The 13521-nt window shown below is 43.2% G+C and overlaps 1 protein-coding gene across 4 annotated transcripts in view; it reads left to right on the top strand.

Moving 5' to 3' along the window:
• Positions 1-1109: 1109 nt before the first annotated feature.
• Positions 1110-13521, top strand: part of nrxn3b (neurexin 3b) — a 346499-nt gene continuing 334087 nt past the window's right edge. For all 4 annotated transcript variants that reach the window (XM_080883239.1, XM_080883238.1, XM_080883237.1 and 1 more), the window contains exons 1-4: positions 1110-1345; positions 5496-6608; positions 11653-11670; positions 12066-12092. In XM_080883239.1, the coding sequence (XP_080739365.1) occupies positions 5912-6608; positions 11653-11670; positions 12066-12092 (742 nt within the window). In that variant the 5' untranslated portion in view covers positions 1110-1345; positions 5496-5911. The remainder of the gene's footprint in view (positions 1346-5495; positions 6609-11652; positions 11671-12065; positions 12093-13521) is intronic.

Here is a 13521-nt window from a genome sequence, read left to right as displayed (position 1 = left end):
CAGCTACACATGTTTTATTTAGCAGATTTTTCCACAGGTTGCCCTTCCTGAAGCAACCCCAAAGGGATTCGTGTCTCCTCCTGGAACCAACCAGGGATCTTTGGCTTGTTAGGTGAAAGTGTAAACCACTCCACCGTGGAGCCACAAACCAGTACAGCTGTTTGAGCATGTTAAATCCACACTACTACTAGCTGCATAATATCTTGCTATTATGACTACTTAGTAGCAAGTGTAATTAGTAGTATCAATAGTGTGTAGAAAAGAGACTAGATTACAATAAAAGGAGCCAGTGACAGGCCCAACGGTCATCTCTCTAGTTTTCCTCTCTTGTCTGAAAGGCTTTCTCTCTTTTCGCTCTCATTTACGCCTGACAAGCCTTCAGGACCTTGGACAGCACCCTGGCATCAGAGCTGCTGAGGCAACACGCAAAAAAACGAAAGATTTCCCCTCTGCCCAGGGTGCGGCTCGTTGGGATTTTGCACGTCGCCCGTAGCTGTCTCAAGACCAGGGGGTGCTGTCCAAGGTGCTGAATTTAAGCTCTAAACCCCTATGGTGAAAATTAAAACCAAAACGTCACATTTTCACTCTGTGCTCTCTTTTCGCCTGGGTTTGAAAAACTGCACTGAAAGAAACCAAACCTTCTGCCCGGAACAGCCCCCAGGAACATTTAGAATTGTGTGTATTAAACACACACACACACACACACACACACACACACACACACACACACACATATATATATATATATATATATATATATATATATATATATATATATATATATATATATATATATATATATATATATATATATATATATATATATATATATATATACACACACATATTAGGTGGGCATGCCATGCACTACTTTTGCAGTACGTAATTTGCTTCTCGTAATGTCTCCTAAGCGCGCAAGCAGCCTGAATTACATAAAAGCCTAGCTTAAAAATAAGGAATAAATAATTTTCCTTATTGGTAATTTGTCCCGAGGGGCTGTTGTCTCTGCAAATGGAGTAACCCCCCCCCACCCACTGTGCTGATTACTCTGAAGAAGGCGGGTCAGATCGTCAGTGTGGGAGAAATCCAGGGGCCCATCAACAGTAGCGCTGAGTGAAGCAGAGCTGAGAGATGCGCGTTCACTGAGCCGGAGGAAGGAGCACGGCTGCCTTTTCCTCCACCGCGCCTCACTTATAATAACCGCCTCATCACCACCATCAGCATCCCACTCTCATCAAGAAAGGCTCGGGTTTGTGGATGGGATTTTGGTCTGGATTACTATAATTTGCAATATTTACGCGCGGGGCTTTTGTCCGTCCGGAGTCTCTGCGTGGGAAAAAAAAAGGTAGGAGCAGATTAAAACTGGTTTAGTCCTGTTTTATTTTAATTTTATTTATTTTTTTATTCTTTCCCTCCCCACCACCATCTTAATACGTTATTTGTTTCTGTGAGGATGCTTAAGTTGCGGGATTCTGAAGTTTTTCTAAAAATATTCTGCGAATTTGATGTGACTTTGAGCTGAGATGAGGAATTAGGCGCAGTGGGATGGCTTGGATCGTTAGAATTTTGAAAAGCCTTCACCCGCAGTTTAACACTAAACAGTGGGTAGGTCTGTGACGTGAGGGAGATAACGTGGACTTATTAGAGTTGATTTTTTTTTTTGTTGTTGTTGTTGTTCCTTTTTAAAGCAAACAAATTCGTAGGGAATGAGCGAAGCGCGTAGAGATGGAAAGTTTTAGCTCACCGAATCGCGTCTCTCGGTCGGAGAGAACAGCGAAGGAGGAAACTACCCCGAACTATTCCCGTTTTCTCGACAACTTCACCCACGAGTCCTGTTCAAATTTCGCTTCGTAATTTCCAAAAGCAAAGGTTCGTAAGCCCTCGAGCCACAGTCAGACTGCCACCGTGCGAGAGGCAGAGGGAAAGCTTGAGCGCTGCTGGGGGGGGGAACATGTAGCCCGCTGTTTTATTCATCCGTGCGGGCTTGCGGGTTGGATTTCTGGCAGGTTTTAAATGTTTCCTATCATCTGAAGGTTTAAAATATTCCATTAAGGGATGAAATTACTCATGTGATCGATAGCATCATTTTCTGTTGCACTTACATTGTGAAAGCTCGGCCGTGCGGAATTGAAATGTCCACCGGGGCTTTCAGCAGAGACTACAGCATCCCTCTAATTTAATATTTCTGCCAGAACTTGTGTCTCTGAGCTGACTGCAGAGTTACCGCTGATCCCGTCTCTGTACCTTATTTGCTCTAAATTATGGCTGGTGTTTTATAAAAGTCTGTTTACTGAAGCCCACGTTGGATTTCGTGATGCATTTAGGGGCCATTTGCTCATCTAAAATCTAAATACTGGGCTATTTTTTTCTTAACTGCAACATCTGGAGCCCTGCACAGATGTTCAGCGCGAGCGGAAAGAATCGTAATGTGTCCGTTCCTGCTGGTGCCAGATTGAAGTTTATGCTCTCAAGTTTTGCACTGAAGCTTTAAATGACTTCACTTTATTCCCGGTTCACCCTAAAATTCCCCTTTTGCTCCGTGCGCCCCACTTCCTCTTACCAGCAGTGGACTTGGCAGGTCCGGACACGCTTCTAATGCAGCATACCCTCGTCTGCTGTGACTGCTGTGACTGCTGTCACATGCTGCAGCCCGGAGGAGCTGCAGCATGTGATGGACAGGGAGCACAGCAGGGGGCTGAGGGGGTCTCCAGTGCGTGATAGGGGCTCGGCTACATTACAAAACATGCCTATAAATCTGCTGCACCGAAGCCGGACCTGTCAATGCATCATTTATGGGCAGTCAGTGAAGGTATCCCATACAGGTCATCTCATATCCTGCACTATTTAATAATTCAATGTGTATATCCCGGAAAATATGTGCTTATTCTAGCAGAGCAAGGTAGCTATTTAGAAATTATGCCACTTCCTATTTGTTTAACAGGAGGCAGAAAAAAACAGGTTTGGGTTTATGCTAGTTAAACAGAGTACTTAATTAAGAAGCCCAAAACAGCTTGTTAATTTTTCCTTTTTCGCCCTGTGGAGTGAGGACTGCTGGGTGCTCTCAGGCATGCTGTTAGCTGAAGGGCATCTTTCATAACAAGCCTGCGAGGAAAAGTGTCAGTAACATATTCTGGGTAAAACTCAACTTGGCACTATGTTAGCTTCATTTAGCTTAGCTTTGAGGTGGAAAGATTTGGATTTTAAGCAGGGCTTATAGTCAGTCGAATGTTAAGTAGTTAATGTCATGGTGGGCAAATGTTGTTTTTAAAGTCAGAATCAATTAAAGGTGGAAAAAACCCCTATTGTAAACAGCTGTGTTTAACACAATGATATCTCCATGACTGCTTGAAAGAGAATATGTTACCATTGTTAGCATTCAGTGTTAAAACCATGGTTTGCAGGCTATAGGGACACCCGATATCGCAGTTAAGCAACACACACACACACACACACACACACACAGACACACACACACACACACACACACACACACACACACACACACACACACACACACACACACACACACACACACACACAATAACTCATGTTAATTGAATAGAGTCCAGGGCCATTTTTTTTATACCAGGCAGGCATCTCAGATTTCATGGGCATATTGAGCCTTGCTTAGTCAAGGGACACAGCACATAACACTCTTTTATAGTTGGTGGCTTGGGTTGATGCAGTAGCGTTCAGGGTGATTTCACCACACAGAACCTTTTAACCTCTCTTCGGACGCTGTCTCACGAAGGCACTTTTAAGACAAAGACAGTCGTCCAGCCAGGCAACCCAGCGTTGTCAGAGAGACACAGTCAGGTACACTCCTGCACAGGGACACACATGCATGTGTACACGGTGCATTAGCATAGGTATCAGTTTCTACAATTCAATAGCTTGCCTGCTGCAGCAAGATTAACTATTCAGGGCAGGTGGTTAAAGGGCCTATTGTGTTGCATGGGTCTGTGCTACTGTCATGATTGGACAATGCGTTTGTCTGGTGGGCAGCCCAATAGCAAAACAATTGCAAGGGCAAAGGGCTGGAAGAGTACACACACGTATAAGGTTTCACCATGTGAATCATTCCTGGCTCTGCAGAGCAAAATCAAACAGAACTAGATGAGTACAGGTGTAGCGTACAAAGGCCAGTGAGCTAGTTAATATTCAGTACTGCTGTCATCTGGGTTTGGGTGATGTGAACAAGTTAAAAACGTATTCACTGAAGGAAATTTAGAAAAAGAATGCTAGTGGTGGGATTTGGAAATGAAGTAGCACCATCGTAACATCTTTCTGAATAGCTGTTTATGATTGCAATCCCCCAAAGATACGCAAATGAGAAAAGGAGAGTGGCGGCAGATAATTAGTCATATTTATCAGGATCCCAGCAGGCCCTTACAGACAGCAGGCTAACGTCTGAGGCTAAACACATGCTCCGGCTCACCTCCATGGATTTCCTCTCATCGTGGAATCAACAAGGCAACCCAGCCCAGTAGATGGACTTTATTTATTTGTGTATTTTTCACAAAGCCGCTTTGTTGTCCTTCGACTATTTGGGAATTCATCTCTCAAACGAAGGCTTTACAACTATAAATGATTATTTGAGTGGACCTTCAAATAAAATGAGTAATTGGCAGAAATAGAAAAGTGCATAAAATGGTTGTAAACCTTTAATGGGTGTTCAGTAGATATTTAGTGCTATTTAATGGCCACCTAGAGAGTCAAATCCACATTGAATGGTGCTCTCAGTATCCCTTCTAATTCATCTAAACTCATAGGCACAATTTGCCTAATTGCTGTTTTACCTATTCCACCTCCTCTGAGTGCTGTTTTACATCTGAACCAGCTTTATAACTCTAGTTTAAGTTGGCATATTTTAGCAACAGTAAAGAAAATCCCTACAGTTAAGCCAAAAGCTCACAGACAGTGTTAGTTTGACAAATGATGTTTCCAAAATTCTACATTGTGTTGGCTAACTAGATATAGAACATTACAGGGTTTGTCAAATGTTTACAGGCAGGGGATCTCTTACAGAGGGGGTCATTTTCCAAGGACACCCCACCCCTCGTTGTCCTAGCAGTGATTTAGCTGGTCAGGGATTAGGGGTGTGGATCATTTGAAATATTTCCTACATAGCTAACTGGCTAATAAACCAAAGTACACTACAACAGGAATGGTTGATTGTAGCTGAAGAGGAGTGAGTTGTTTTATGACAGATTGTCATGATGTGTCACAATCATATTAATTTCTATGGGCCCTAATAGGATGATGGAGTGGACACAACATGCTTGGCATGAATGGGTCTCATTTGTACAGACTTAATTGATACAACATTTTATAACCTTTAATAAGAATCTCTGGACTCCTCTTTGTTATGTTTCATTGGGTCACATATTTTATTTGTGTCACACATCCCCTTGCAGGTGGTTGCTTTGTTTTGCTAGAAAATAGAGATTCATCTTAAAGAAATGCATTCAGTGCTGTCTGTTCTTTCCCTGCAGTTTAAACCATGGGGCGTGGAACCGGACCAACGATGACCGTTCTGTGCTTCAACCCAGGAAACCGCCTTAAAGAAAAATCACAAGACACAGCTCTGAATCACTGACAAAACACGCTACGGCTCACCTTTACCATAGCAATTTTACGCGTTTATGTGGAAACTGGATTTTTTTTCCTTTCCTTTTTTGCACAATTCTCCATAGATTTGGCAGTTGAGATAAGATCCTTTATCAACGTTAGATCTGCCTCTCAGATAAAAAAAAAGGATATTGCGCTGTCTGCCTGACTAAGATTATCTATGTGGAATATAACATTCAGCAGAAAAAGCCCGGAACTAAACCATTATCAGATGTTCATATCACTTTGAGGATCTGTCCCCAGTTCTCACCCTCTTCTGAGCTCCCTGTTATTCTCTACCATGAATCCAAACAGCCTACCTGGATTTTTCCTTATGCTGCTAAGTACCATGCTGGGCCTAAGCATAGGCCTGGAGTTTACTGGCTCTGAAGGTCAGTGGGCTCGCTACCTGCGCTGGGATGCCAGCACCAGAAGCGACATGACGTTTCAGTTCAAGACTTCAGAACCAGAGGGCCTGATGCTCTACTTTGATGATGGCGGATATTGTGACTTTCTGCTTCTCGCTGTATCTGAGGGTAAGCTGCAGCTTCGCGTCAGTATCGACTGTGCCGAGACCACCATCACCTCAGATAAGATGGTTAACGACAGCCGCTGGCACTTTGCAGCCATCAACAGGCACAATTTGCGGACTGGCTTGGCCTTGGATGGCCAAACCAAGACGGAAGAGGTGCGGCCTCAGCGGCAGTTCATGAATATTGTCAGTGACCTCTTTCTTGGAGGCCTCCCAGGGGACATCCGCACGTCTGCCATCACCCTGCCCTCCGTCCGCGAGCTAGCGCCATTCAAAGGAATTATCACAGACCTCAGTTATGGGAGTAAGCTGCCCACGCTTATCAATAGTCAGAAAGTCCGCTTGGAGATGATGGGCCTATGCACAGAGAACCCCTGTGAGAATGGTGGGATCTGCTCACTGGCAGACGGAGAACCCTACTGTGACTGCTCCAGAACTGGATATGTAGGTCGATACTGCACTGAAGGTAAGAGGGTTGGCTCCAGAACCTTTCTGTGTCAAGCACGATTGCTGGTTAAAATTTTGAAATAAAAATTCAATGGGATTCCTTACAAATGCAGACTTCAACTAGCATCACATCTGCTGTCTGCTTCCAGGTATAGCGAAAAAAAAAGATTATATGATTACCCTTCATATTTGCTTTTTTGTTTTTTTGCATATGTTGCATCATTAAAATCATCTCATACCATGTGGCTGTAAGCAACGCAATAAATCTCAATACAAGCCTCTGAAAATTAGATTCAATTTCCATAACTGTGTTGCTATTCCCGCTGCACCTAATGCGATTTGTGCCACACCAAACTTCATTTATGAAATGCCTCGAAAAATGTGCATTGATTGCACAACAGTGTAATTTATATAAAGCAGGAGCATCTATACTCTGGCGTGTTTAAGCGGTTTAATGCAATTCATGCAGGACACCCAATGAAAATACCGAGGGTTTTGTTGCTCTTACGGCTTCTTTTAGAACGTCTTCGTATTTCACGTGGGAGTTAAATTGGAGATGATGTTCTCAGCATTTCTTCTCCCTTCACAGTTATTACTTTTGATCAGGCAGTGGTGGATATGGTATTAGCTGATATGACTAAAATTACAATACTGAGTTCTCTTTTTTCCCCCCTATTAAATGTATTCAGATTTTGCAAGGTGCTGCAGGACCTGAAGGTACACAAAGTTTGGTTGAGAAATAACTTCATGTGTTTTTCTTCTGCTTCTGTGCCAAGGCCATCGCTTTATTTGGAGAGTGTAATGAGATCCAGCTCTTTGAGGATATTCCACCCTATTCTATCATCTTCACACCCTAAAAGCTTTAGTTATTAAAAAAAGTTGTTTTTTTCTAATTGATACCTACGTGGTCCGACAAAACTTGCCACTGGTCTTTCCCTTCCTTTTCAGGAAATATATATTTAAAAAATAATCATGTTAAAATCTCTCATTGTTCAGAACACCCTGCTGCTTTACAGCCTTGAGATCAGTGCTAGCTGATGCCAAAAATAAGTTGCTCGTTTTTTTGCTATTCCATTCACCACAACACAAAATTTTCTCTTTTTTTCCATATTCAAGAACGGTAACCTTTTAAATACACAGTTTCACCATAACCTTACTCGCTTAACTATTTGTTTACGTGTATGGATTGCAGGAGATCCCTTTGTGTGAACAGACCCATGTCAAATTTCCTCCCTGCTGACCCACTTCCTGCCTGTCTAAATCAAACTGACACGACTGAGGGATGACTCCATTTTGCCCGAAATCAGAGGAATGCTCACTGAAAGCTAGAGCGCTAATGACGAGCTATTTTAAACTGTATCTAATACAATTAAAATGTTTGTTTTTTTAAATGTCATCACTGCAGCGTGCCTTTAAAATGTGATTTTTTTGCTGTCTTTTGCTTCCCAATATGCACCAAAATTTGCTGATCAAATGAAGCTGTTCGGACGTCAGATCACGAGTGCTAGCCTGTGGCGTTGTTGAGGACAGCACGCGATGTGCTGGTTGCAGAGCAGTCGAGCAAACGGGCTGGACTTGACCTCTTTTCGCTTCATCCCATTTGCCCGCTGCCTGTGTCGAACAGTCGATAGAGGAGGAGCAGGAGGCCTGTTGGTCTGAGGGCTGACGGCGGAACTGTGACATCTTTGTGTTAGAAAGGCCGAGGTTTTAAGACGACTCAGTTGGGCGGTGGTCATATCTTAGCTGCAGGGCAGAACGAGTCCAATGTGTGAATTTACCACTGGCCTGTTGTACCCTAATTTGTCACAGGAAATTAGCTGTTGGACAACAAACCAACTCATGCTTACTTCCTTCTTCGTCCTTCTATCCTTCTATTCAGGCATCTGTTCTTCATTTTCCTCCGATTTCAGGCTATAAAAAAAAGGGGAGCTAGGGGAGGGTAGTCAAGTTAATTCCCCAGCTGAACTGACTGCTGCTCTTTTCTGCTCTCCCATTAACTGATGTGGCTGATTGTTGATTATGCCACAGAGACTGGGAACCATAATTAGGAGGATAATGAGAACAGAGATGGCTAATTTGCCTGGAAAATGCCTGCGCAAACACTGCCGTCAATTCAAACTGTCTGTCGGCAAACTCGTGAAGAGTTCTTTTACTGTTATGGCCACATGTCCACAAGTGGGCAAAGTACTTGTTGTTCATGCGGCGCTTGAGCACAGAATGTTTTCAGGGGATGTTCGCACACCTGTCCCGTCAGTATACTGTGATCATGCCGTACATTAATGAGCAATAAAATTAGCAATTTGTTAAATGTGTGAATATGTATATGTTACATTGTCGGATGCAGGAGTCCGGATGCATTTGCATTCACAGGCATGCGCGTGAATGCACGCGGATGCAGGCGAGGCCCTGGAGCTGCTCGTTAAAACGGGCAGATGGCTGACTGGCTGAGTAGACTGGGCCTTGGAAGAGTTTTCCCAGCCGTGTTTTTAATGGTAGCCTGCTAGCCGACTGGCCTGGAAGGGAAAATACAAGGACTGGGCAGAATTCACATGTGTGATGAGAAATGAGAAAATGGGAAAAGTGGGATAAAGCTTCTGTTTGCCACTTCACTGAAAAACATCCTTCTTGTTCCCACACTGGTATACCTCCCCCCCCCCCCCTTTTCTCATCTGTCATGAATTAGTGGGGGTCAACCTTCTGCTAAGGCATCATCATTTCACCGCAGTGATAATTATGAAATGGTTCCGTTCTCTGAACGCCTGCAAGCCCTTCCATGCTTTGCACCATAAACAGTTGGCCATAAAACACATGCTCAGTCTCGCCTCCTGTGTGGATCAGGATGTATCAGTGTGGCTAATGGATTGAAATTAGACAGTACTCGCTCTCTGCATGCGTCGACCTTAGTGTGCAGATCTGTAGCTGTAGCTTTAGTACTTGACCTTGTCATTGATCATTCTTAAACTGCTTCTTTAAGCACAGCCATCGTTATTATTCTCCTGCTATTCCTTGTGCAAATATCACTGTCTTTAATAGAAATGATCTGGATGTGAAATCTCTTTCAGTTCAGCTAACTTAGCAGCGGTGACATTATGAAATCTCTTGAATACCTTGTGGTTTTTCTGGTTACATAAAGGTATGCAGAAGGTCAAGGTTGTTAAGAGCTGCACAGGATTGTTTAATGAATATGTAAAAATGATCATCCATGTCCTCTTTCAGGATTCCACATCCTGCATTTGTAATGAGCAGTTTAAGGACCTCCTTTTTGCTTAAACAAATATGCAGGGACTCGTTGGAAGGTTAGTAATTGAAGGCTAGGGCAAGCAAACTGTTAAGTAAGTGCTGAAATGGTGCCTTCGGGCTTAGCTTTGGGGATTAATAAACAGACATGGAAAAAATGACAGTTACAATAATCTTACTATAAAAAGTAGGTCAGCGAGAAAAAAAATGGTGCAGGGACTTGCCTGATGCCAGTGCACGGGGCATTTGTGTCTAGTGCCCATGCTGAAAATTATGCTTGGATTTGAGTGGTGAAGCTGCTGGTAAAATAGAGCCAGGGATTACGCTCGGACCACATGTCCTCCACAGCACATTGGCTTGTTCTGAGCACCGTCGCGACAAGAGAAAAGGTTTTATCTACACGGAAACTGAGCATTTAACACACGCGCACGCACCATATCTGGACACAAGCATTTGCACAGTCAGGGAAAAAAAATATGTGTACCTGCTGATTCAGGCACATAAATTCAAGCATTAAGTCCCCCCCCCCCCCAGGATCATCTCCTGAGAACTAGAACAGTGCTGCCGTCCATCAGCTGGCTTCTACCCTCCTTTCCCACACTTCCACCCATCGCCCTTCCCTTTCCTCTTCCAATGTCATTTTTCTTGTGTGGGAGGAGAGGCAGCATCCATTTTAGACTCCCTAAAGGAGACAGGAGGAAATCTTCACCTCGTCTTCACCATCCCCTGCTGCAGAATTTGCCTCCCTACTCCTCCTCTCAAATGATATATCTGTCGTGGGTTGAGTTTGTTAAATTTAACATTAAACAAGGACTTAAAGCTGTCAGGGAGGCGGGTGGGAAAAAAATGAAACACAGAAATCCCTGGATGTATCTAGTAGTACGAAACAGGCCACTCCTCTTTGTAGACTGGGCAGAGATCAAAGCGCATCGCTAAGTCACATTAATATCTGATATCTCGCGTTAGAGCCAATATTTAAAATGTCTGATGTAGTCTGTCTTAATTAAGATGTGTTTAATTTTCCTCTCATCAGTTTTTGATGCTCTTTGGGGGGCACCGATTACAAGCGCGAGTATTCCTATTAGGATGCGAGCTTCAGGTTTGTGACTAAAGAAGAATAATAAATATATAACAGACTCAACTGATGTTGAATCCACTCAGTCATCTGTAATGTTGCCTAAATCACACTGGCATGTCTGAGACCCACAAGGTGTCACTGACGGGTGAGCTCTCGGTGAGGATGTTTGCCGCGAGCGAAGCTTAACATGCGGCTTTTTTTCTTCTTTTTTTCTGCCGTGCTCCACTATTAGCTACACCGGGACTCCCACTGTGAGCATTCTTCTGAGAAACCACAAGGGGCGTGTGATTGTGGGTGAGCGATAAGTTGAAGAAGAGGAGGTGGAGGAGAAAGGCATGGGTCTGAGAACAAGCAATCCTGCAATCCATAAAACTCACACCATAAATCCTCAACAGCGTGGATTTATGCATCATTTTACGTGTTCAAGGGACTCTGTGTGATGCGGAATATTATGCTACAATGACAATATTCGAAATGTGGAAGAGTTGTTTGCACAAATGTCGATCTGGATCCCGTGGGGGCGGGACAGATTCAGTTTTATGCCTTTTTCTTTCCACAGGTGTTCACACTGAAATAGTTTACAATCAGACATGTCAAGAGGGCGCCTCTTTGCTCCTTACATGATCGCCAGTGTGTTAGGGGTTTGGTTTTTTTGCATGTGTAGATGCAACATGCAAAAGTGGTTGTAGAGTGTTGCTAATGCGATGCTTCTCTTTGCTCTCTCTCTCTTTTCCTGACGTTTCCACAGCAGTCCTGAGAAAACCAGGTGAGTCTCCAGGCAAATGAGGTCACAGCTTCAGTTTAACTGCTGCAGCCATTCACGTCCCATCCAGTTATAAGTTATTTATGCATTCACCTTTAAAACGCAAGCAAATTTTTTTACCACAAGTTCTGTTTTAACTCTTAGATTTGACCTTTATTCAGCAAACACCCTCCACAGTTACTTTACATTCACGCAGACTGTTCCTCGTATAAGTCATTTGTCTGTTTCAGTGGAAAGCTTTCAAAAGCACTTGGGGAAGCTTTGCCTTTAGTGTGATAGCCATTCTTTGCCATTATGCAAAGCATGCACAGTGACAATACAACTGTAGTATTGGCGTGTTGTGTTTTTTCTCAATTTTTCCTCTCTGTTCTCCTGTCTGTTTGATTTTTCTCTTCAAGGCCTCGCACACCTGAAGGCAGAGCAAGGTACTCTTTCCTCTTTCTTTGTAGATATCTCTTTTATTTATTTGTTTTTTAGCTCACTAACCCCTGTGTTGGTTGTGAGCTGTAAATTTACAGTGTGCGCCTGCACTATCTGTCCGTTTGCATTTGCGTGTTGCTGTGCGGCTACTGCAGAGAGGTGGGGTGGGGGTGGGGGGATGACTGTGTGTGTGTGTTTGGCGCAGAGGGGTGCACAACAGCATGGCATGTCCCACATCTCACCTTTGTCTCTCTCTCGCTGTGCTCGTGTGTGTCCTCAGCCTCGTTTCATCCAGGTCTCTGTGTATTACATAATTGTGTACTACTCTCACTTCCACAGCAAACAAGCAGTGACACGGTCCACTGTGTGGGAGCGGGGATGGTGGGGATGGGGTGAAAAAAAACAGGGAAGCTCGGGGGTGGGGTTGGGGGTGGATAAGGAAATCACTGGAATTTGGGGAGACAGCTCAGAGGAGAAAGAAGCTTATCTGGGATAGAGAGGGGTGAAAGGGAACAATAAGGATCAAAGAGTGTCAAGGTAAGGTGCATGTAGGAGAAATAGTAGCAGGGTTTGCATTCATATTTGATGAATCTGCAGCAACACAATTTACACTCTACATCCACTGCCAGTGTAAGATAATATTGAAGTCTGGGTGGTGGATGGGTGAAGACAGCAGAGCCCATTTCTGAAGTGGCACATTCATGGAATGTGAATTACTATTACTATGATTAAAATGGACGGAGCCGCTTCCTTTCTGTCGGATCAAATTCAGTAAAGCTGCATTTGAGAATCTATTTTTTGGAATAAGCTTAAAAATATCAGCGTTCACAGGCTCTTAGTTACTCTGCAATTTAGATTTTTTTTTTCAGATCTTGCTGGCTTGTTGAAAGGGAGTCTGAGACTTATTGTATTTCAAAATCAAATTCAATCTAGCTCTCCAGGAGTCCAAGATTATTAAGTTTGGCATAAAGTAACTGTGACTTTTCTCTAATTGTGCCCAAGTGTTTTCAGCTTTCACTTACCTAAACCGAACTATAACTGTGTGCCGATATTACAGAGAAAGGATGTTCGTTCTTGTTCTTGGAAACAACATTTGGCCATGGCTTCCAGTCATATGACGAGTTTGGAGTTTGCTCAGCTATCATGAGCAAACTATGGCTTATTTACAGTACCGTGCAAAAGTCTTGAGCCACCCATCATTTTTTAAATATTTTGCTTCCAAAGAGCCAGACTTGTCATTTTTAACCTCCTAAGACCCGAACTCCTCCACAGCATGCATTTTTAATTTCTCTTGGATATTTGAGCTGATTGGGTCCTGATGAATGTAAAAACAGAATTACCAGATTTTTTTTTTTTTTTTTACCAAATTTTTGTTTCTAAGAAAAATGAGAGCCACATATGAGGATATTTGTTTAAAATTTCAATAGAACAGTA

The sequence above is a fragment of the Rhamphochromis sp. 'chilingali' genome (genome assembly GCF_963969265.1).
Source record: "Rhamphochromis sp. 'chilingali' genome assembly, chromosome: 5".
Classification (NCBI taxonomy): domain Eukaryota; kingdom Metazoa; phylum Chordata; class Actinopteri; order Cichliformes; family Cichlidae; genus Rhamphochromis; species Rhamphochromis sp. 'chilingali'.
The sequence above is the reverse complement of the archived record's forward strand: the minus strand, read 5'-3'. Positions and strand labels throughout refer to the sequence as shown.